The sequence below is a fragment of the Barbus barbus genome, assembly GCF_936440315.1.
Source record: "Barbus barbus genome assembly, chromosome: 7".
Lineage (NCBI taxonomy): Eukaryota > Metazoa > Chordata > Actinopteri > Cypriniformes > Cyprinidae > Barbus > Barbus barbus.
Genome location: NC_136735.1, coordinates 1422828 through 1449210, shown reverse-complemented (window position 1 = coordinate 1449210; position 26383 = coordinate 1422828). Strand labels below are relative to the sequence as shown.

The 26383-nt window shown below is 38.1% G+C and overlaps 2 protein-coding genes across 2 annotated transcripts in view; one reads left to right on the top strand and one right to left on the bottom strand.

The window, feature by feature from the left end:
• LOC306872949 (uncharacterized protein) overlaps window positions 1-26383 on the top strand; it is an 819728-nt gene that overhangs the window by 645842 nt on the left and 147503 nt on the right. The window lies entirely within an intron of this gene.
• LOC306872254 (NACHT, LRR and PYD domains-containing protein 1 homolog) lies at window positions 607-17161 on the bottom strand (the record flags this gene model as incomplete). Its single annotated transcript, XM_079420751.1, has 4 exons — window positions 17076-17161; window positions 16381-16656; window positions 7623-9462; window positions 607-1762 (listed from the first exon to the last, which is right to left on the bottom strand). Exons 2-4 carry the CDS (start codon window positions 16634-16636, stop codon window positions 607-609), a joined length of 3252 nt encoding a protein of 1083 aa, XP_079276877.1. The 5' UTR covers window positions 16637-16656; window positions 17076-17161.

The following is a 26383-nucleotide window of genomic DNA, read 5'->3' as shown; positions in this document are numbered from 1 at the left end:
CCATAAACTAAATATATTAAGGTTCTGCAATATATAAATATATTGTGGAAACTTAATTTCCTGTAGAGCTGCTTTGCAACGATTTGTATCTTAAAAAGCGCTATACAAATAAACTTGAACTTTATTTACCCTTTATTAGACTGAATGAAATTAGACATGATTATTCTATATTACAAACATCAAAGGTTGCAAGAAAATCATTATTTTTGTTCCCTGATTGCTGTTCACCAAACTTTGTGTCATTACAGTGACATTCTGGGTAAAATGCTAAATTTTATACCAAGAAAAAATACACCAGAAATTCACCAACAAGTCTGAAATACACAGTTAGATAAATACAAGTCAGCTATAAATGTGGGTATACATTGAACTCATTTCACCTTTCCTGTACTTAGAAGTCCATTTGCTTAGACATCCAAAAATCAACAACAAAAAAACAATGATACTTATTTGTAAGTATTATTTGTAATGTTACTATGACTTGATATTTTAAAATAAGTATATTTTCATTATATTACATAATTCAGTATTTTTCTTGCATCCTCACTAGAGCATACTTCAGTCTGAGATGCTCCCTGAGCTCAAAGTGTAGAATCAGACCAATGTTCAAAAGTGGCAAAGCTTCTCTTCCTGAATAATTGAGATGATTTTAGCTTTCATAGTGTCGTCATGCTTACGTATAGAATCACAGATCTTTCTCATGCCTTCCTGACTCGTTAAACTCTGTGTGATTTCTGAATATGTTTCCTCGTGGATTAGTTGCTCCTGACGCAGTTTATCTGCAATGATCTTAAACTCTTTGACTTTCTGAATGAGATCTGACCAGTGTTTATCAAAATAGCTTGCTTTATCTTCCTCACTAATCAGACGTGATTCGTCTCTCTGTGGATGAATCAGATCAAGTTCATCTTTCTCAATTGTTGCAGTCCAGACCTCCTCCTTACCCTGTTCTCTGGTAAGAGTCATTTGAAGATCCTTCTCCAGACGTGTCTTGATTTTGAAGAAGTTTGGATCCATTTCTCTTCTGAGTGTGATCCCTTCTTTGGGATGAATAGAGGCACCGGGAACATCAAGAATGTGGGGCGTTTTCATCCGAAACGGCCTGTCAGGTCTGGGATGCAAGATCGAATAACTTGATTTTTCAATCTTCTCAATCTTTTCTTTTGCACAATCATCAAATGGAAATAAGTATACATGTAGAATGAGAGGAACTCTAGATCGCATGTAGAGAAGAAGATCGCAGTGTTCGTCCCATCGTATTTTCCAACTTATAATTAATGTTTTACGAGAGAAAGATGGTTGGACAATCTTGGCATGGAATCGTGTCAACTGCACAGGTTCTACATATGATCCTTCATCTTCTACGCTGAGGACTTTCACAGCATCTCTGAGGGAAGCTTCAGATTCTCCTAAACAGATGTAATGTGGCAGATGAACTTCCTCCAGTTTCCCTGAGATCACCGTCACGTCTATCACTGGAGCGATTCGGTTGCACTGCAGTCTCTCCAGCTCTGTGTTGAGGAACCGTCCGTCTACACTATGATACTGAAGACTGACGTCACAATCACAGACCCATCGCATCCTGGTCCTGACACACTCGTAACGGCCAGTTTGAGTGCTGACCCTGAACTTTGACCCTCCTTCATCTGTACAGAGCGACGGCTCAATCTGAACCCACTGATCTGGATCTGCTATATGAACACAAGACTGACACTTCAGCAGAGGGTCAATATTGAGCCCAGAAGATTTGCGGTTTGAGGACCTGAAGACAGAATAAAAAAGTGAGATGTTTTTGATTTACAAACAGGGTTCAAAATTAATTATAAACTAATAAATTAGATCCAGAGAATCTTAGCCTTCCGACTAAATTAGACATAGAGGAATTATTATGATTAGGAGATCTAGCATCACATTATTTCAGATATTGAATTTAACTATTAGTCACATTCTGGAAAAACAGTATAATTTACACACTTGGTGGTTTGTGGATCATGGTTGTTTGTGTGTGGTTTGTGTATGCATTGAGTGTGTGCTGTGTTTGGATCCAATGTGAGATCACAGGAATCTGAAAATAAGAAGAGAGAAACGTCTATAACACAACAACCATTGGAGGTAGGTGAGGTTGAGCATAAGGCTTTGTAGACCTACACTTTCGTAGTCCTGCTGTCATCATGATTTGTCCTCCATGATCCACACTATAAACACACAAACACAAATTTGAACTTCATATTTCATGTTAACTGTCATTACAGTCATCACAGGTAGTAGGGTTTACTGCCATGCAGTGTTGGGTAAGTTACTTTCAAAAAGTAATTAATTACTATTACTAATTACATCATCAATATTGCACTCTGGAGAATCAACAACTGGCAGACGACCTGAAAGAGTTTGATTGCATGTTTGAAAAAACACCTCCTGCAACCCCCCTCTCCCCCACACCTGCAATGCAGATAAGAGAAGATGACGTGCACCAGGTCTTCAGAAAGAACAAAAGAAGGAAAGCACCAGGCCCAGCCTGCCTGAAATCCTGCGCTGACCAACTGGCCCCCATCTTTAAACAGATCTTCAACAGATCACTGGAGCTGTGCGAAGTCCCCTCATGCTTCAAATGCTCCACCATCATCCCCATTCCAAAGAAACCCAAATTACTGGACTGGACCAAATTAATGACTACAGACCTGTGGCTCTAACGTCTGTGGCCATGAAATCATTTGAAAGACTGGTTTTGGCTTATCTAAAGGACACCACTGGACCCTTGCTGGACCCCCTGCTGTTTGCCTACAGAGCAAACAGGTCTGTGAATGATGCAGTCAACATGGGACTGCACTTCATCCTGCAGCATCTGGACAGACCAGGGACTTATGTGTGGATCCTGTTTGTAGACTTCATCTCCGCTTTTAACACCATCATCCCATAACTCCTTCAGCCCAAACTAACTCAGCTCTCTGTACCCACCTCCATCTGTCAGTGGATCATCAGCTTCCTGACAGATAAGCAGCAGCTAGTGAGGCTGGGAAAATTCTTATCCAGCACCCGTACAATCAGCACTGGCACTCCTCAGGGCTGTGACGTCTCCCCACTGCTTTTCTCCCTCTATACCAATGACTGCACATCTAAAGACCCCTCTGTCAAGCTCCTGAAGTTTGCAGTTAACACAATAACTGTCTGGTTCAGCTCAGCTACCAAATCTGACCTCAGAAGATTACAGAGAGTAGTCCGGACTGCTGAGCGAATCATTGGTACAACCCTCCCCACTCTCCAAGAACTGTACTTATCCAGAGTGAGCAAAAGGGCTGCAAAATCACTCTGGACCCCTCACATCCAGCACACTCCCTCTTTGAACTTTTGCCGTCTGGTCGCCCTACAGAGCCCTGAGCACCAGAACGACCAGGCACAATAATAGTTTCTTCCGTCAGGCAATCCATCTCATGAACACTTGATAAAGAACGTGTAACATACAACACTATTATACATTTAATATTTATTTAACACACATTCTTATTTACATTTCAAATTTGCACATATCATACCTGTACATACGTAATTGTCTATATTATATATTGTGTTTTTGCTATTTTGTACATTGTCTATTTTGTATATTTGTATATTATTATTTTTTATTATCTGTGTCCTGTCCTTTCGCTGTCATTCTGTTGCACTGTGGAGCTTCTGTAACTATAACAAATTCCTTGTATGTGTAAACACACCTGGCAATAAAGCTCATTCTGATTCTCTCATCATGGTAAGTCCATGCAGAAGAACATGTACTATACTGCCGTGCAAAGGCAAAAGACCGTAACATCAATTTTTGTTGAGAATGAGTTATTAACATTTTTGGGACATTCAGGACATCTTTTATCATGTACATAAGTATCTTGAGTCAATTTCGTTGTTTTTCCGAGAAAATAATGGGTGGTCTCAAGAAAGAAACCAAGGCAGAACACCATAACACCAGTAATGGCTCTTTCGCTTTGTTTGGAACGCTTAAAATGAGTTACGGCGTTCTTACTTTGTTTAACCGGCTTGGAGTTATACGGTGTTCTGCCTTTTTAAATGTCCATCAAAGTCTGCCGCATTTTAATTACAGACAAACTAATTAGATAGATCACGATCTTCCAATCAGCTCCATACAGGTGCTGGTCATAAAATTAGAATATCATGAAAAAGCTTATTTATTTCAGTAATACCATTCAAAAAGTGAAACTTGTATATTAGATTCATTCATCACACACAGACTGATATATTTCAAATGTTTATTTCCTTTAATTTTGATGATTATAACTGACAACAAATGAAAGTCCCAAATTCAGTATCTCAGAAAATTAGAATTTAAATTAAGACCAATGCAAAAAAAACTTCGATTTTTCGAAGTGTTGGCCAACTGAAAAGTATGAACATGAAAAGTATGAGCATGTACAGCACTCAATATTTAGTTGGGGCTCCTTTGGCCTGGATTACTGCAGCAATGCGGCGTGGCATGGAGTCGATTAGTCTGTGGCACTGCTCAGGTGTTATGAGAGCCCATGTTGCTCTGATAGTGGCCTTCAGCTCTTCTGAATTGTTGGGTCTGGCGTATTGCATCTTCCTCTTCACAATACCCCATAGGTTTTCTATGGGTTAAGGTCAGGCGAGTTTGCTGGCCAATCAAGAACAGGGATACCATGGTCCTTAAACCAGGTACTGGTAGCTTTGGCAGTGTGTGCAGGTGCTAAGTCCTGTTGGAAAATGAAATCTGCATCTCCATAAAGTTGGTCAGCAGCAGGAAGCATGAAGTGCTCTAAAACTTCCTGGTAGACGGCTGCGTTGACCTTGGACCTCAGAAAACACAATGGACCAACACCAGCAGATGACATGGCACCCCAAACCATCAATGACTGTGGAAACTTTACACTGGACCTCAAGCAACGTGGATTATGCGCCTCTCCTCTCTTCCTCCAGACTCTGGGACCTTGATTTCCAAAGGAAATGCAAAATTTACTTTCATCAGAGAACATAACTTTGGACCACTCAGCAGCAGTCCAGTCAAGATGCTTCTGACGCTGTCTCTTGTTCAAGAGTGGCTTGACACAAGGAATGCGACAGCTGAAACCCATGTCTTGCATACGTCTGTGCGTGGTGGTTCTTGAAGCACTGACTCCAGCTGCAGTCCACTCTTTGTGAATCTCCCCCACATTTTTTTATGGGTTTTTTTTCACAATCCTCTCCAGGGTGTGGTTATCCCTATTGCTTGTACACTTTTTTCTACCACATCTTGTCCTTCCCTTCGCCTCTCTATTAATGTGCTTGGACACAGAGCTCTGTGAACAGCCAGCCTCTTTAGCAATGACCTTTTGTGTCTTGCCCTCCTTGTGCAAGGTGTCAATGGTCGTCTTTTGGACAACTGTCAAGTCAGCAGTCTTCCCCATGATTGTGTAGCCTACAGAACTAGACTGAGAGACCATTTGAAGGCTTTTGCAGGGGTTTTAAGTTAATTAGCTGATTAGAGTGTGGCACCAGGGGTCTTCAATATTGAACATTTTCACAATATTCTAATTTTCTGAGATACTGAATTTGGGACTTTCATTAGTTGTCAGTTATAATCGTCAAAATTAAAGGAAATAAACATTTGAAATATATCAGTCTGTGTGTAATGAATGAATCTAATATACAAGTTTCACTTTTTGAATGGTATTACTGAAATAAATCAACTTTTTCATGATATTCTAATTTTATGACCAGCACCTGTATAACAAAGCACTGTAAAGACTAGACACCTTGGCAGCAATACATAATCGTGAATAACCTTGCTTTAAAGATTTGTTTTTTCCTTTTTGTAATGCAGATCATTCACCAGGCTGTCACTTCTAGTTGGATGCATGTGTAGGCTACTTGAATGCTATAGCATATAGCATGATCAGTCATAAAATTAGTAGCCTAACAGTTCACAATTAAATCAATATCCTACCTTTTTCTTGTAACCTGATAAAATGAATCCATGGCGCTTAACGTCGTCGATGTTTAATCCACACGCATTTCTGAGCATGCCTGCTTGCTGGCATTCACATAAATCTACAAGTCGTTCTTTTAGGTTAAGCTATTTAATTCAAGTAAATATAAGCAATTATGCTATGTCTAGCATTTTTTTATGTTACTAAGCACAGCAAATAAATTGGTTGCAAAACGGTATCCACATGTTTAACTTTTAGTCTGCTTATTACGGTCCAAAAAAATAAATAAAAATGAATACAGTCACATTACTATATGCAATAGCCAATATAAGATAGACAATGATCACTAGATTTTATACAGCTGTTCCAATAACGATTTTGTAAATGGTGATCTGCTACAAAATATTGATAATGTGGAAGTTACTCTCTTTTGCCTTGGTGTGACTTCTCACTTTTTGCAGACAATGCAATTGCAGAGTACATTAACTTCAAAATAGGGGTAAAAATCAAGTTTGAGCTCACAATTTTTCAATGTAGATAATTTCATTACTAAAACATCTAATTGCCAAATTTCCAGTGTCCTACCTATAATTAATTTGGCTGGACAAGTAAAAAACTTTAAAGTAATTTTTCTCAGTTTTACAGTCTGAAAGCTAACTGCTATCAATAGGCCTATAACCTTTTTCAAAATTATGTTTGGTTTCTGTCCATCTACAGATGGTTGATGTATTTCTTTTATTTCGTACTGTGTGTACTGTAATACTGTATTCACAACCACAAATGCTTACAGTAAAATATATATATATATATAAAATAAATAAATTGTTTGGTTTCAATCTTGTTTTTGTGTTTACCGTGAACTTTGCAACATCTCTCTGCCAATTACTTTTAATCTTCTACAGAAATGTACATAGGAGCTCATAAAAGAAGAGTTTTAGGTTTTGAATTACTGTGTGTATATGACATATCCAAAAATATATTATGTGGCAAGTGTTTGCAACATATGACAGATGTTTGCTTTTGAGATGTGTTTGTGACATTCTGAATGCAGTGTGTCATTTTGCAAGAGATGTGAGGCATTTTGTGTGTGCAATTCTTGGATTTGTGTGTTAAGTTTTGAAAAAAAGAGGTAAAGTTTAGAAAATGTGTGTAAGCAGTTGAAAAAAACTGTAAGGTATTTTGCCTTTGTAGGGCATTATAGTTCTTTGTATTTCATCAGGAACAAATTACCTTTGACCTCATCCCCTTCATTTTTATTTTCTCCTCCTATTTCTCTTTGTTTCCCACTACCAGGATTAATTTTCCAAAAAATGTGTTAAAAATTTTGAGAAATGTGTCTTTGTTTCGAGAACTGTATGAATGGTTTGGAAAATTGGGCCAAATTAATCAGTTATATAGTGTGTTAGCAATCAAGAAAACTGTCATAGGGTCTGTTGATATGTAACACTTCAAAAGATCACTTGAAATCACTTATTTGTTTCTATTTATAAAGAAATATAGTGCCGCAACACATTTCTGTTTAAAATAAGTGCTGTTCTTTAAACTTTACAAAGGAGCATGTGAAGACAGGAGTAATGGACAATGATGCTTTTCATCACAAAATTATGTTTGAACATAGATTCAAATAGAAGACTGTGATTTTAAATTGAAGTATAATCAATAGTGCATATAATTGATTCAAAAGTTGAATCTTACACTGCTCTTCTGGAGTTTGGGGTCACTGGCAACCTCTGTGCTTCATCAGATCTGTTGAACTGCTGCAGTTCAGACTTCCCGTGAGTTTCCTCTGATATCAGCAGCATAAACACCAGAGCCGACCACTGAGCAGAGGTGATATTCTGTGCTGAAAGATTTCCTGACCTCAGATTTGTCAGGAGGTCCTCTCCAATGTCATCTTTAAGTTCAACTGGACAGGGAAAGAGGTTGATGATCCTCTCCACTGATTTCTCCTTCTCTATAGTACGTTCAATATAGTCAGCAGTGTCTCTGACATTCTCTGTTTTCAGTTCCAGTTCTGGAAGCAGTTCCTTCAGGTCACTCTGATTGGACTCCAGTGAGAGACCCAAGAAAAACCCAAGGAAAAGTTCTGGGTGCCCAGTCTTGCTCTGTAAAGCCTTGTTGATAGCAGACTTATGAAGGTCAAATGATGATGTTTTGGAGTTTGGAGTTTTAGAGTTTTTGAAGTTATTGGGTTTCAACATCAGTATTTCTCCCCAAGAATTAAGAAATGTTTGTTTTCCTGAATTTGTGTGTTTGAAAAATACATAGAGAGCAGCGAGGAACTCCTGGATGCTGAGATGAATGAAGCTGTAAACTTTTCTCTCTGTCACACCTTTTTCCTCCTGAAAGATCTGAGTGCAAAACCCAAAGTACACTGACCCTTCACTGACATCTAGTCCACACTCCTCAAGATCTTCTTCATAGAAAATCAGATTTCTTTTCACAAGCTGTTTAAAGGCCAGTTTCCCAAGCTTCAGAATAACCCGATCAAAAGACTTGACTTTGGGTTTAAGTTCAGGATTTTCAAGGAATTTCTTTTCCATCTGCTGCTTCTGAGAGAGTAAGAAGCTTGTGTACATCTCTATGAGCATTGTGGGTGCTTTGCCATTGCTCTCTCGAGCCAGCAGAGGCTGAAGAACAGTGAGAGAGATCCAGCAGAAAACAGGAATGTGGCACATGATGTACAGACTCCTGGATTTCCTGATGTGATGGCTGATGTTTGCAGCAACCTCAGCACTGCTGTTTTTGATGAAGTATTGCTCTTTCTGTTCATCGTTGAATCCTCGCACCTCTGTCACCTGATCGATGTAGCCTCGGGGTATCAGACCGGCTGCTGCAGGTCTGGATGTGATCCAGATAAGAGCAGAGGAAACCAGATGTCTCTTGATCAGGTTTGTAACTAATTTACTCACTGCTGTTTTTTTATGCACATCTGTAAATATGTCACCCTGTTTAAAGTTCAAACGAAAACGACATTCATCCAGTCCATCAAAGATGAACATGATCTTAGAGTCATCCTCAGGAAGAGAGGGCAGTTCTTCAGGATCACTAAAGAAACATTTGTTAATCAGTCCCATAAGACTGTACTTTTTTTTAATTAAATTTAGTCTACGGAATGGAAGTGGGAATATGAAGAGTATGTCCTGATTTTCATTTCCTTCTGCCCAGTCAAGAATGAATTTATTAACAGAGAATGTCTTTCCAATCCCTGCAATCCCCATCATCAGCACACTTCTGTTTTGTAGACCTGTATCACTCTGAACTTTAAACATGTCATTACACCTGATCGCTGTGTCCTTGCCAGAAAATCTGCTGGGAATTAATTCAATCTGTCTCACCTCGTGTTCATTCACTATTTCTCTGGTCTTGTTCTCCACCACACATAGATCACTGTAAATATCATTCAGGTGTTTCAGATGACCTGTCTGTGAATTACCAGCCAATATCTGCCTGTAGTCCAGTTGTAATTTATTCTTCAGTTTGAAGCTGATCTTTCTGTAATCATGAAGAACGCTTTTACTGTCTGCAGTTGAACCTTTGGGAAAGATGGGGGAGAGATGGCAAAGAGTAAGTCATCTCTTATTTTATTAAAGTCTATATGTAAATTCTAATCTGTCTTTGAGCCTCTTTATATATACCACATGTGTGATAAATTGAAACTGCATGTCTAGAGAATCCAAATCATCACACAAAAATAATGAATTTGCTCTTAACCTTGTTCTAATGCTAATGAATTTGGAGTATTCTAATGACTGATTGCATGTTGGATGTTAGTAATTTTCAAGCCTGAACCATCTCCATATAAGGGCTTTCCTTCACAGACATTCATCACCCTCAGCAAATATGTGATACACACATTTATATGCAAATATGTGTGTGTGTGCATGTTTATGTGGTTTATGAGGACACAAATGTGTATAATGACATGGGTATGACAGAGGTATTACAATATGAAGGTGGTTTATGAGGACACTGCCTATGTCCCCGTAATTCAAAAGGCTTAAAAAACATACTAAATGGTGTTTTTTTGAAAATCTAAAAATGCACAAAGTCTCCTGTGAGGCTAAGTTTAGGTGTAGGGTTGGTGTAGGGCAATAGCACACACAGTTTGTTCAGTATAAAAACCATTACGCCTATGGAGAGTCCCCATAAACCACAAAAACCAACATGTGTGTGTGTGTGTGTGTGTGTGTGTGCGTGTGTGTGTGCACCTGGTATTCATCACGTCCTGGGGACCAAATGTCCCCACAAGGATAGTAATACCAGTAAATCTTAATCTTGTGGGGACATTTTTTGGTCCCCATGAGGAAACAAGCTTATAAATCATACAGCATAAAGTTTTTTGAAAATCTAAAAATGCAGCATGTTTCCTGTGAGGGCTAAGTTTAGGTGTAGGGTTGGTGTAGGGCAATAGCACATACAGATTGTACAGTATAAAAACCATTACGCCTATGGGATGTCCCCATAAAACATGGAAACCCAACATGTGTGTGTGTGTGTGTGTGTGTGTGTGTGTGTAAGAGAGAGAGGAAAACTCAACTGTGTGTGCATCACACAACCTGAAAAATGAAGCCAAAACCTTTCTATCGTGATCTGCTGGCTGCAGTAGAAGTCATAAACGCCACCCTTTCTATGTAAATAAATGAAGCATGAGCCAACATAAAACTTTAAATTGCTTCAAATATAAAAATACTTCAAATATACAGTTCTTATAATGCTTATTTAGGTACATTTTTCTAATAAATATGATTTAGTTATTTCATGCTTTAAAAACCGGGTGTGAAATCATGATTAATGGCTGTGAGTGACAGCTTCACAGCAAACTATTTTTTCTTCTAAAGTTTTAAACATTAAAATGTCCAGTTTTCTTGTTGATAAATTAACCTTTATTTAGTTTGATGTTCTTTAAGTGTTCTTTCAACATTATTAACAGCTAAACCTTCTAAGAATGTTCATTTGTAACATAACAATAACATAAAAATATCCAGTTTCCTTAATGTTATTAGAACATAATTTCAAAGTTAGTATGATGTTCCCAAAACATTATTTCAAACATTCAAACACCTGCTGTTAACAAGCAGAATCACTGAGGGAAAAAGAAACAACAAGAACAGAAACTGACTTCCATCCACAGCCAGCCATGGATGAAATCAGCTGAAATAAAAGAAGACAGTAAATCTCTCAAGATCTCAGCCGAGGATGATTAAACAACTCCACAAACAGCATCACCAGCTTCAAGCATTACTAACCATTGGCTTACTGATAATTAACAGAGGTTTAGAAATTGATATTTGGTTGAAAATATTTCATTATCATAATTTGGGCTCTGGACCATATACTTTTGTTCATTTGTTTCTCTTTCAGTAAATGCAATTATGTGTTCAGAGATAATTTGTGCATTGATAAAGAAAGAGAAAGATGAAATTGCAGATCAAATGACTGCATTAATGTCCTCTTCTGACTCAGTAGAAGGGTTTTGTGAACACGCATATGAACACTGAGCTGTGTTTATTAAACACAGCGGATTCTGCCGCGTAACATCCAACCTTAAGCCATTTTTAAGCCAGAAAGTGAGTGATAATTAATATTTAAAGGACATTCAAAGAATGTTTTCTGCCACATTATCAACATTCATCAAATACTTATGACAATATGAGATGTTTTCTTGAACATAGTTTTGAAAGTGATTCATTCTAACACTTGCATAAGCTTTACATAAATTTAAGAGAAAAGTTAGGAATAATACGGGACAGCCTATAAAACTTTCCCATGTTTTTTTCCCAACTGCACACACAACCTTATTCATTTGAAGTTGGTTGTGATTCTAAATGTTTAAAGGATGTCTTATCGAACTTGCTACCTGGTCTCATGGCATAAACGTACCTGGGGGCACTTTTTAATGAGACACAAAATACATACCAATAAGTACATATCAATGCAGTTTCCAAAAGAAATGAACACTCGAGGCAGTAAAACTCTGATGCCTTTTATTCCTTTTTACACAAATTTACAGAGTTTTGATTAATAAAGTGTAATTTTCGCACAATTACTTGAAGAATGTCATGTTATTACTTCGAAACAATATTAAAGGGGTCATTGGATGCAAAATTCAGAAGAAGAAGTGAGTATAAGGGTTCCTCTTCAGGAACTCGAGCTGCGAGACGCTTTGGGCATAACCGGCTCTGAATACAACTGAAATCTGTCCAATGGATGGGCGAGACGTCACGGGCGAGGTTACGTAATGACCAGCTGGTATAAAAGCATGTGCGGTGAAACCGGCATCAGCTTTCTGTCATTCAGCTAGCGCTCTGTCTCTCTGTGAATCTTATTTAGTGTTGTCTGTCTGTCTGCCAAAAAAAAACATGCCGAAAAGCGAGAGCAAATCACAATACAAGCAGTGTGTTCCTCCCTGCAAACGCTTTTTGTGTGCAGGTGATACACACAGCTTTTGTGTGGTTTGCTTGGGAGCGAGGCATGCAGAGGCGGCTCTTGAGGGGGCTGACTGCCAGCACCGCGAGAGCCTCCCTCTGCGTGTGCTTTGCTCCTGAAAGGCCCTCTTCTCCAGCAAGGATTCTTTCACTAGCGTTCCCGCAGCACTGGCCCCGCTTCCGCCGAGGCAGAGCGGCGGCAGCGTTCGTGGGGTTAGCAACGGGATCTGTTGGAGGGATCGGAGACGAGCGAGTCTCTATCTCTGTCCTCACCCGTCAGATCCCATAACCGCTCCCCGAGATCAGAAGCCCGCCAGGTGGATACTTCCCCTCGGGCAGCGGCCGCGGCGTTTCTCCAGTCTTCCTCCGAGGAGGTTGACACGGAGAACGTCGAGTATGTTGCGCCCCCTCTTTCTCCCCAATATGAGGAGCTTGTGGAGGCCAAGTTGAGTCTCAACTGGCCGGCCGAGTGTCCTGTAGAACCGCAGAGAGGCCAATTGGATGAGCGTCCCCATTGGGCGATCTATGGCATCTCTGGTGGCGGCGGAGAGGCATCTCTGGTTGACCTTGTCGGATATCAAAGACCGCGACAGGGTCTTTCTTCTGGACGCCCCACTATAGCCTTCTGGCCTTTTCGGTGACGCTGTTGACTCCGTTGTCGACAGGCACCAGAAGGCCGGGAGGCAGGCGGCGATTTCTCCCTCGCCGTTCTCTAGCTCAGGGGGCTGCTGGGCGAGAGCAGCCCCTGACGCGTGCTGGCTCCTCGTATAGGGAGGCTCAAAAAGAGAGTGTCGCTGCCTGTGCTTGCCCGCATAAAAATCGGGGCTGAGGCGGTACGAAGGGTCGGTCAAGGACCTCGCAGCCTAAGCCGGATCTGCGGACCGTTCTTCAGGCGAAGTGGCCCAGGGCTTATGAGGGTAGCCCCCACTGGGGAAGAGCGGCGATCACCGCAGTGCACGGTGCCCATCTCGCCCCAGTGCCCTCAGGAAATCGATCTGCTAACCCTTCCACGTACGGTGTTCCAGGGCACAGCGATCTCCAGCGAGCCCATATCTCAGTCGTTTCCACCCGGAAGCGTAGCGGAGCTGAGATGCTCGCCTCCCCTTCGGGGGTCTCTGGAGCAGCTAGTTCGGCCGTTCCCTGCCGGTGTGCCGTTCCAGGGCGTTCTGATTACACCAGAGGCTAGTCTCGAGAGACTGGGTACCTTAGTAGACTATTTTGCAGCGTGGAATCTACTGCCAAATGTGTCTCAGTGGGTCCTGCGCAGGCTCTGGTAATGGAACAAGAGGTAGATACTCTCTTAAGGAAGGAGGCCATCGAGGTGGTTCCTCCTCACGAAAGAGAGTCCGGGTTCTACAGCCGGTACTTCATAGTTCCAAAAAAGGATGCAGGGTTGCGTCCCATTTTAGATCTGCATCAGTTGAAGTGCTCAGTCAGCAGACTGAAGTTCAAGATGCTTACACTCAAGCAGGTTGTGTCTCAAATCAGGTCCGAGGACTGGTTTGTCGTGATCGATCTAAAAGACACATATTTCCATGTCTCCATCCTTTCGGGAGCCTGACCAGCAAAGGCTTAACTGTATGTGTCCAGTGCGAGCACAGTCTGTTCGTCATCCCACGGAAGAGAGGGGCGGGGTCAGCAGAGCTCATTAGCATTTAAAGCAACATGGACTAAAAAACAGCTCGCTGAAAACAAAGTTGATTTTGACAGGTTTAAAAATTTTAATCAAAGTATGTTATAGACTTTTCATTAAGAGCCTAAATAATTATATCAATTGTGCAAAATGGGCATCCAATGACCCTTTAATATGCTGGAAGATTTGAAAACTGATGCTTTTGAAAGTTAGCATCACACATATAAAGCTTAATATCTATGGGTTTTCATAGATGGTAGGTTTGTTCGGTAGCTCACGGAGTACGTAGACGTACTTGAGAGGTGAGGAGCTCTGGTTCTAATCCTGTGTAACTACGGTTCGACAAAACAGTTAAAATCTGCATATAAGGAAGTTCAAATAGCACGGTTGGATCAACAAATACGTTTTTATATCCCTTTTGCATTTGTCAACACTATCGGGTAGGTTTAGGGTCGGGTTTGGTGTAGGGCATATTTCTAACACGATAAAGCATTCATTTTTAACGTCGGTCCCTGGATATTTGAGTTCTGAACTTCCGCAATATGGGTGGTGATGGCGCAGTGGATAAGACACATGCCTTTGGTGTGAGAGACCCGGGTTCGAATCCACTGTGAGACACCAATGTGTCCCTGAGCAAGACACTTAACCCCTAGTTACTCCAGAGGCGTGCGACCTCTAACATATATAGCAATTGTAAATCGCTTTGGATAAAAGCGTCAGCTAAATGAATAAATGTAAATGTAATATATACCTGAAGCAACGTAATAAAAACACAGCAATACGTACCTATATCAACGTAATAAAAAGGTGCCAGGGTTTACGTATTGAACCCGTGTTTTAGCGCCACTCAGTGGACATTTATCTTTGAAACTGCAAAGTGCTTTTATGTAATTTTGTTTCTAGTCAAAATATCTAAGAATTCTTAAATCAAAATACTTTTACTAGATAAGCAAAATGACTTAAGATATGTAGTCTTGTTTCCAGGGGAAAAGAGCTAAATTAAGTGCATTTTGCTCAAAACAAGTAAATTTATCTGCCAGTGGGGTAAATCAAATATTCTTAAAACAAGAGTATTTTACTTACCCAACTGTTGGATAATTTTACTGGTTTTAATTTAGCTCTTGTTGTTAATGTTTAGCTCTTAATGTTTTCCCCTGGAAACAAGACTAAATATCTTAAATCGTTTTGCTCGTCATGCTTGGCACGTGACACACAGCAGCCATAATAGCACTGTATAATTGATACAAGGAAATATCTCGATTCACAAACATGTGTAAGTAAATGCGTTTTGCACCTTTATAGATTACGTTATTTGATTAATAATTGGTGATGGGCAAAGCAGACTAATAGTGTAATCTATTAACTACACATAAAAACCCGACTTTTAACTTAAGTACCAGATATGGTTGTCACGCCATAAAATATTTTTAATACGACTGACTTTGTATTTAATGTGAATTTAATAACAATATTTTAAGTTACTAATTATAACACTTTCATTTTACAGAGAACAAAGAACAATTTAAATTATCAAATAACATTTTCATTCATTCAAGCACTCTCAAAAACTCCCATTAAAATCACTGAAGCAGTTTACACTGTGAAATGAATATCTTACTTACAGATTCATACACATATCTGCACTTTGTTGTTTCTGATGAGGGAATTTGCCAGATAATTCAGTCAGAGAGCAAGTGAAGAAACACCGGCATTTTAGCACTAGTCAAGTCAAGTCACCTTACTTATATAGCGCTTTTTACAATGCAAATTGTGTCAAAGCACTGCACAATATCAAAAAAAGAAAAATAAAGTGTCAATAAGTTTGAATAGTGTCTTTGCAATAAGGTGCACTGCAATAAGCACTGACTCATTTGAACGTCTCTGATTGGTCATTGCATTCATAGCTCAACAGAATCGTGTGTGATTGGTTATAAATCGCAGTGCTGTAAAAACGCTCAGTGAATGCAGATTTGAATTTAGCAGCTGATGTTATGCCTAATGTTTGTATAGTGGGTATTAAAAAGTGGTGGTCATAGAGACACGTCATCCTTTTTTTTTTTTATACAATAAAGTAAAAAGCACTGCTTTCTGTGAAACATTTGTGAGAGTTTCAACCAAAAGAAAAGCCATATAAAGATGCTTGAATATCATTTGCATGGAAAGTGCCTTTAATACTCAAAATGATTTAGATGTAGAATATGAGCTTGATTATTTAGCTTTTTTGCCTTACCAAATTTATTTTTACATTATCTGCTTTGTGTTGTAAACAATAAAATAAGCATTTATAACTGCTTCTTCCTTTACGTGCAACTACAACCCCACACAAACACATCAGCAGAGCATGAGCAGAGTTTAAGTTACTTGTAAACAGTCAGTCTGTTTAACATGTTACCTTGCTTGTGTTCATTCTCTAACTCTTCAGCCAGAAGGTTCTTGTTCATCTTCCTCAGCATGTCCACGGTGATCTTCAAAGCTTCTTCTGGTCCAAAACCCTCCACCATCTTGTCCACTGTGTCTAAAACATGTGCATTCTCCATTTCACGTTTTGGAATATGCTTATGATTCTTTAAGAACCACTTAAACTCCTTCAGATCATCTTCACCCAGTTCCTTCAGTGATTTCACGAGCAGCTCTTTAACAGACGCCATTGTCCTTCAATGATTCACTTCTGCAGGAAAAGAAAAAGATCTGAAGTAGTTTTACTCCTTATCACTCAAATGTTTGCATTTCCTTTCCGATGTTTATCTCAGGATTCACTCAGCAACACTAAATTTACAAGAGTCACACAAATGCAGGAAGACAAAAGGAAGTCTAGCTTGATCAAATAAAAAATAAAAAAAAATTTAAAATGCGTATTTATAAAGAGGACAGAGATACAGTTATCTGTGTTGTGCAAATTTTCAATTACTTCAAAAAAACTTATTACTACTATTATTAAACTATTACTAGTAAAAAAATATATATATATCTATTGTGCTACACAATGCCTCAATACTGTCTGACAGTCTAGAATCAATATGAACAGACAGATGACATTTTCAAATCTACATTGGTCAGTATCATATGTAGTAGTATTTACTAAATTACTGTGAATAATGATGATTTAAATGTTACTTGTTCCTCCCGAGAACTGCTGTCTTCAGTAGAAGCGCTAAATCTCCTCTCGCTTCTGCATTGTTATTACAGATAAAGAGAGAAGACAGCACTGATAGAAAGAGATCAACAGAGACAGACAGACAGGAGACACTGAGATGATGACACTAAGATAAGACAATGCCAGTATCATTAAACACTAAGATTGGGCATATTAATGTCATATTTTTGACAAAAAAATGTTTATTCTAGATAGAATACAGCTGCTGTCTGAAATTCAATTCAGTAACACTTTACAATAAGGTCTCGTTTCATTAGTGAGTGCACTAGTATGTATTGTACAGTAAATGCATGGTTAGTTCATGTTAGCTCATGTAGTTACTAATGTCAACAAATGAGTCCTTACTGTAAAGTGTTACAGACAATTCTCTGTTTTCATCAAACATTTCTGTGAATGCCAAGAACTTTCATAGAGAAAGCACAAGACATACAGACTGACAGTGCACAATGCTATTTAATGTTAAATTCATTTGACGACTAAATAAATATAATGCTCTCTATGCTGGCCAGTTTTAAGTTTAAAACTTCATTTTTGATTAGTAATATGCATTGCTAAGAACTTAATTTGGACAACTTTAAAGGCGATTTTGTCAATTTTTTATTTTTATTTATTAATTTTTTTTGCACCTTCAGATTCCAGATTTTCAAATAGTTGTATCTCAGCCAAATATTGTCCTCTCATAATCTAAATCCTATCCTTTCAAAATATTGACCCTTATGACTGGTTTTGTAGTCCATGGTCACAAATCATTTGTTTCTGTAATGGTTAATCCACAAGTATGTGTGAGCTCTGTCAATTTATAATTGTATTTGTAAAACATAATCCAAATTAATTAACACACATTGTAATTACTGATATTCATATTTTGGTGCAATGACATTCATTGGTAAACACACTATTACATTTCAAAATCTGACAAAAATGACAAAAACTTAGACAATCTGTCACAAATATTTTGGGAATCTCAAAAACTTGTTTAAAACTAAACTAAACAATTTTATCGTAATTGTTTAGGCAAATAGCAAACTGAAACAACTAAATAGTCTTTATTCACACATCTTAACTAGCTAACTAACTAACTAACTAACTAACTAAATGCATAAATAATAAATAATAAATTAATGGCATTGTTTTTATGTACTTTTGCACAGTCTCTGTTGATTGACTGTAATTGTTACTGTAACGAGTAAAACACTACTGTGGCTAAAGAGCTTACACATACTGGTAGATTAACCATTACAGAAACATAAAAACATATTTTGGTAATCACCATACTGTTAGTTTAGCACAGCTGCACTGCTAAGTGACAATAGAGAGTACTATATAATAATTCACTCATCTTTTCATTTGTCATCTAAGGTATTGATTTAGTATTGATACAGATGTACAAGTTTCTGGTAATGTACTGAAGCCAAAACTGTGGTGTAGAGACGATGCTAGTACCTGCTGTTTCTAGTTGTTTGGTAATATAAGGTTCTTTTATATTTGTGCATATGTAAAACTAATGTGAAAACTCTATAACCAAAGGAAACTTTAAATCCATGTCAGTATTTTAGTATTTATCAACTTACCTTGACTGAGGTTTAGCTTTCTTTTTCAATCTCTGAACCGGCGTCTCGACCTCTGAAACTCATCACTGGAAATGTTTTTCTCCTGAATTTAAACTAAATCAGAACCAATACAGGAAAACAAAACTGGTTTTTCAAGAGCTTCATCATCATCTGACGTCAAAACACACATACATCTTTTGTAATGTATGCAGTGCTTGTTCCAGTCAGGAGACAGACAGATACGCAGACAGTATTAGATAATCAGTAACAGAGAGAAATCATGTGCAGAGACATTCTGATCTCACAGATGAAACAACAAACACTGATTGCTGATATTGGTTATCTTTAAAGACTATAGAAATATGTATTGTATAATAAAGAAACTTATACAGTTAGCGTGAGTAGATGAGCATGTAAGCTATGACCCATTATTCCTGGAAAAACCTTTCCTATATGAAACTGAAATTATCTGTCTGCCAGAATTCATGTCATCGGCACAGCTAAATTAATTTAAAAAATGTTTGTGATGCCCTTTCATTTTCATTTAAATTAATTCATTTTTATGTAGTGATTGCATCCTTATGTGGATTTACTCTAAAATGTCTTGAGGACGTACTGAATTGTTTTGTATTTTTTAGATTCAGTAAAAGAAATTATAAATGAAAAAATACATAAAGTTCCACACTGTTTGCTCTAAAATTTTGAAAGATTTTGAAATGTAATAGTGTGTTTACCAATGAATGTCATTGCACCTAAATATGAATATTAGTAATTACAATGTGTGTTAATTAATTTGGATTATGTTTTACAAATACAATTATAAAATATAGCTGCAAGCAGCGATTACCGGGGCCAAGCCCGCAAATGGCCCGTAGAGCGGGAAGATCAAAAACAGCAGAAATAGAACTTACATTGAGAAAACAGATAGGTTCAGAAGTTCAAAATTGAACAGAAATTCAGATGAGAACGAACAAACACATGTTTCTGACTCAAGACGAACGACCACGGAAGATCCAATGTCCGAAACAAAATCAACATTCGCACCGCTTCCGCCACTGTACTTCTTGCGGTCTGGCCCTGTGCCACCTTGGCTTCGAACCCTCAACCTGTACGTTTCAGGGCCGGTGGCTTAGCAGAGTGATACACAGTCAACTGGCTGCTTAGGAAAGGTTAAAGAGTGAGAATGAGCAGACTAAAAAAGTTCCTTAGCATTTTAACCAGTGTAACACACAAATTTAAGTTAATTGTAATGCAGCTTATGGTTAACTCGATATCTGAGGGGTCCTACACTGTAAACCCTAATAAGTTCACAGAACTCAAAAATTATTTTGTAACAGATTACACAAAAATATTTTAGTGATGTTTTTAAATGTTTTAAGTTTACATAAAATAAAAATTATATTTACAGTTGCCTTAAATTATCTCAATGTTATCTTATAATTATTGATATTCCTCAACTTATAATTGGGGAGTAATTCACTCAAAATTTTCAAGATTTTTCAACTCATATAATGTGGAAAATATACTCAAAATTTTCAAGATTTTTCAACTCATATAATGTGGAACATACACTCAAAATTTTCAATATTTTTCAACTCATATAATGTGGAAAATTCACTCAAAATTTTCAAGATTTTTCAACTCATATAATGTGGAAAATATACTCAAAATTTTCAAGATTTTTCAACTCATATAATGTGGAACATACACTCAAAATTTTCAATATTTTTCAACTCATATAATGTGGAAAATACACTCAAAATTTTCAATAACTTTCAAATCAAAATGTGGGAAATGCACTCAAAATAATTTCTAAAGTGAAATACTCATGTCGGCCCACTACACAATTATAATCATGTAATAATGTTAGAAAACATGAAAGTGACAACACAGTGACAATTTAACAACTTTTTTTATTCAACACAATGTGCTCAATTTGTAAAAGGCACAAATTGAAGGAGCTCAGTCAAAACAAAGTGCTTGTCATAAAGTAAATCAAAAGAAAATGACTCCATAAAAACAAAATCTGTTTTAAGGTACATTAAGTGTTAATAGTTCCATATTCTGGTAGTGATCATTGCTACAGAGTGTAGATTCAGTATTTTGGGTCTCCATCTCACATTATGATAAAAACTCACAAAGGATTCATGATAAAATTCAGTAAGATTCTAAGTATAATCCATCCTCAACAGCAATGACAACTATTAGAATGTGGAGCCATTTAACACTTTAAAAACGTTTTGGCACTTACGGTTCCTTGAAAAACACAAATAACATTCAAATAAAGTACTGGTTTCTACTGTGCCGTACTTCAACTGGCAACATCAAGGTAGTGCATCAAGGTAGGCATTAGACAACAGAACATTAAACATGTACAGGTCATTTTCAAGAAATTTGCATATTGTGATAAAGTTCATTATTTTCTGTAATGTACTGATAAACATTAGACTTTCATATATTTTAGATTCATTACAACACAACTGAAGTAGTTCAAGCCTTTTATTGTTTTAATATTGATGATTTTGGCATACAGCTCATGAAAACCCAAAATTCCTATCTCAAAAAATTAGCATATCATGAAAAGGTTCTCTAAACGAGCTATTAACCTAATCATCTGAATCAACTAATTAACTCTAAACACTTGCAAAAGATTCCTGAGGCTTTTAAAAACTCCCAGCCTGGTTCATTACTCAAAACCGCAATCATGGGTAAGACTGCCGACCTGACTGCTGTCCAGAAGGCCATCATTGACACCCTCAAGCAAGAGGGTAAGACACAGAAAGACATTTCTGAACGAATAGGCTGTTCCCAGAGTGCTGTATCAAGGCACCTCAGTGGGAAGTCTGTGGGAAGGAAAAAGTGTGGCAGAAAACGCAGCACAACGAGAAGAGGTGACCGGACCCTGAGGAAGATTGTGGAGAAGGACCGATTCCAGACCTTGGGGGACCTGCGGAAGCAGTGGACTGAGTCTGGAGTAGAAACATCCAGAGCCACCGTGTACAGGCGTGTGCAGGAAATGGGCTACAGGTGCCGCATTCCCCAGGTCAAGCCACTTTTGAACCAGAAACAGCGGCAGAAGCGCCTGACCTGGGCTACAGAGAAGCAGCACTGGACTGTTGCTCAGTGGTCCAAAGTACTTTTTTCGGATGAAAGCAAATTTTGCACGTCATTCGGAAATCAAGGTCAGTGATGCTGGTGTTGGTCCACTGTGTTTTATCAAGGGCAGGGTCAATGCAGCTAGCTATCAGGAGATTTTGGAGCACTTCATGCTTCCATCTGCTGAAAAGCTTTATGGAGATGAAGATTTCATTTTTCAGCACGACCTGGCACCTGCTCACAGTGCCAAAACCACTGGTAAATGGTTTACTGACCATGGTATTACTGTGCTCAATTGGCCTGCCAACTCTCCTGACCTGAACCCCATAGAGAATCTGTGGGATATTGTGAAGAGAAAGTTGAGAGACGCAAGACCCAACACTCTGGATGAGCTTAAGGCCGCTATCGAAGCATCCTGGGCCTCCATAACACCTCAGCAGTGCCACAGGCTGATTGCCTCCATGCCACGCCGCATTGAAGCAGTCATTTCTGCAAAAGGATTCCCGACCAAGTATTGAGTGCATAACTGAACATAATTATTTGAAGGTTGACTTTTTTTGTATTAAAAACCCTTTTCTTTTATTGGTCGGATGAAATATGCTAATTTTTTGAGATAGGAATTTTGGGTTTTCATGAGCTGTATGCCAAAATCATCAATATTAAAACAATAAAAGGCTTGAACTACTTCAGTTGTGTTGTAATGAATCTAAAATATATGAAAGTTTAATGTTTATCAGTACATTACAGAAAATAATGAACTATCACAATATGCTAATTTTTTGAGAAGGACCTGTATAGTGCATGAATTGAACAGTCGTTTCCCACGTTATTCAGTACAAAAAACCTTTAGCAATACGTCAATGTTGTGAAATGTATCTATTAACAATGTATTAAATCTGAGGTAGAACAGGCAAATAATTACATTTGTAAAGAGGGGAACAAAAACAAAAAAAAAACTTCCTCAATACTCAGCTCAACAAATAATACATTCTGAATGATTCACTCACTGAACAAATCATTCTTCAGCGTCAGTAGACGCCCTTTCAGTGGTTTGTTGTCCTCAAGACACACCACAACTTTTTGGATAAATGTGAATGTAAGTTCAAGATTCTTTGGGTACTGTAGGTCTAGTGCATAGATGTACCCAAAGAGCAGGAGAAATGAGTCAGCCAGATTTGTGGGAGCACTCACAAGTATTTCATCCTCCACAACAATACAGATGCTCTCAGGGCTGAAGAGGGACGCATCAGTAGTGTCATCCGTGACGACTGTCAGGAGAGCCAACGGAGTGTCAGTGAGGTCTGGACCATCTGCTGACTATAAAAAACAAATAACACAAGAATGAATTCAGCCCCTCAAGGATACAAATCATGCTAATGATGTCTAGACATTACTGTCACTTAGCACTTATACTGCAACTAAGCTACATGTTTAAACTTATGTTTTTTTTATGTGTTTCTTATGTTAGTTTCACACCCATCGGTTAGCACTTTTTGATTAGTGGAATGCTTTATACTTACCTTTTCATAATTTCTACATGTCAGTTTGTAAAATAACAACTCAAGTGAACTTCATAAACAGGTCCTGGGGGGTATTCCAAAAGGAGGTTCAACAAACTCTGAACCTAACTCTGAACTCTGAGTTGACTAACCCTGTGAAGTGAAACTCTGAGTTTTCAGTTCCAGAACAGCTGATCTGAGTTAGGTAAGTCGACTCTGAGTATGTTAACTCTGAGTTGAGCCTGTGCCTGATGACAAGTAAAAAGCCATCATAAATGGAGCTCCAATACTGTGATTCAACATGGCAACAGGGGAGAAAACAGGAAGCAGACATTTTCTGGCTGCGGCCATAATAAAAATCACTGACAGAGTTTTAGATGCTGTCGTATTTTCAGTTTGAATGTAACATCACTTTATTTTATATTAGCCTTTGAGGAAGTGGTTGAATGTTGTTCAGTGTTTTATTTAATTTAAATTTAGGTTATTTTATTTAATTTAAATTGGCTGAAAATTAAATATAAAAACATTCTCACGTTGGCCCCTCACTTTGGTTTTTATTTTACATATTAAACAAAGTAAATGTTTATTCTGCAGATATTTTAACTTGTAGTAGCTTTTACCACCAACAGATGTTGTTTAACAAACATCTGTGTCCTAACATCCTGCTGAGCAGATGAACATAAAGTGCTGCTCACCTCCACCACGTCCGACAGAGGGTCCTGAACTAAAAACTCAAGAGTTTCACTTCACAGGGTAAGGCTCAGAGTTTGTTGAACCTACTTTCTGGAACAGCCCTCTGGAATGGTTAACTCAGAGTTTCCCTTATCTCAGGATTCACTCTGAGTTTTCACCTAACCTGCTTTCTGGAATACCCCACTTGTTCTCCTAGAGTTCTTTGAGTGATGTCATGTTTAAGTTGACTGGATAGCTAGGCAAAGGGATCGATAGTGAGGCAGTACACTTACGTTACAGGTCCTGAAGAACTTGGAGGCATCTTCACGCAGGTACACAGGAAGTGCACAAAGGACGAGGGCTCGTCTCATATTTGCATCACGTTGTTCCTAGATGGACAAAAAATATCCATTACAATAGTAATTACACAAATGCAGAGCAAACACTTTAAAAAAATCAAAGTGTTAAATAGCTCCATATTCTGATGGTGGTCATTGCTACAGATGGTAGATACAGTATTTTGGGTCACCATTTCTTCAGTAAAACATTTTTCAAATGAATCATTTTCTATTGTAAATACTTAACTTACAAAGGAAAAAACTCAAAATTGTAAATCCAATTTTTACGAAAACAGTTATTTGGACTTCTTCAAATTGAAGCTGATAAAGTATCTTTTTAAGGTACCTCTTTCTGATAGAATACATCTTGTCAAGACTTTTATCTCTGATGAGATTGACAATGTTGTGTTCATGCCATAAACACTTCACCTCGGGGCACAGTCGAGGCAATTCACACTATGGCTTCTTACAGTTGTCTGCAAACAATCTATTAATAATCTGTTTCTGAATAATGCAAAGTTAAAATTCACCTGAAGGTCATAAATCCTCATGAGCTTGGCTAGCTCCTCCGCTATCTTGCCAGTCTTGGTGGCCTTGTCTCTGAACAAGGTGATGAGTTTAGGCGTGTGTCTGTCCAGCTCCTTGTAGAACTGATTGTGCAGGTTAACGTTGTTGATTCGGTGAAACTCTGCAAACACCTGTACATAGACAAAATTACACAGAAATGTACAAAGATTAATTAGGAACAGAAATGTGAATGTATTTTGAGAAGTTTTCAGTTGGCAGGTAGCAAAACCAAGGGCAATTCTATTAGGGATGAGTCAGAACCAAGGTCAAAATAGAAAGTTAATTGTCATTCTTTAATTTAAAACAGGCTATATAATGTTATCTAAAGGAAATCTAATAATAAACCTCTGTATATTTTGTTTATGGTGAATGGCAAAAATATGTCACAGCGTGATGTGTTGTCAACTTTTACATTTGCCATTTGCTTTTTGGTGAATTTTTTTGAAAATTTAGATTTTTAAATAGTCATTTAAATATTGGAAAAATCAATCATATTCAAAGTGGGCATGCTTAAGAGTCATGTTGATTAATTGCTCTCAACAGGGAGAACAGTAAAATAATAAAATATTTTTTATTACCTGTGACTCCATAAGTAGGGTGGCCATCTGCCCATGACATCTCTCACCCGTGGAGCTACAACAGCTCCAACGATTTCTTGGCGACGAAGAGCATAGGATGTGTTCATGAGCTTGCCTATGACTAATTGGTTTCTCTCAGTCTTTTCGACTACATGTATGATTTCTTCTCTCATTGTTTCCAGAGTGGCTGGGGTTTGATCCTTCGGTAGGTTGATGATGTAGTTGACCTCAGCTTTTCGAGCTTTCATACAGGAAACCCGCTGATAACATTTCACCGTTCTAAGATTGTAAGACGTATTTGTCACATTCAACAGCTTCTAAAGTTATAATTACTTGGATTTGTAAACTATTTACAAAAAAAAAATAAAAAATTCACTGTGCACATTGGACAAATGTATTCTCAGTTCCAAATTTAAGACTATTTGTCGAAATTCAATAATAAAATAAAAACCTTAGCGTTACTTACCAAATCAGGGCTGATGCTAAGACGGCGCTTAAGAAAACGAGGGCAATAAGACTAATGAAAAAAACTGAGGTGGTGGTGGTTTGAAGCGGGGGGATAAAAGTGAGCACTGCAAACCGTCACAGTTTAAAACAAATTAAACTGTGTTCCACATCCACACGTGCTGGCCAAGACTTCCCCGCATCAAGGCAAAATCAAGATGTCTGACTCAGCTTTCCTGAGGGAGAGATAAGACCCACCCACCAAAACGTCATGACGTTGATAACGTTATGACGCTACTGTGTGGTTTTTAAACTTTTTGAGCGTTCCACACAAATTATCTAAAAAATATGGAGCCCTATTCAATTAAAGTGGCTTAAATCTCAACAGAGCTCAACACTTTAAAGTTTGGTCAACTGCATAACGACATTTGACTGTTATGACCCTATTAGTTATGAGCTAGTACAACTGTTTGGGATTACAGTGTATTAAACAGAAT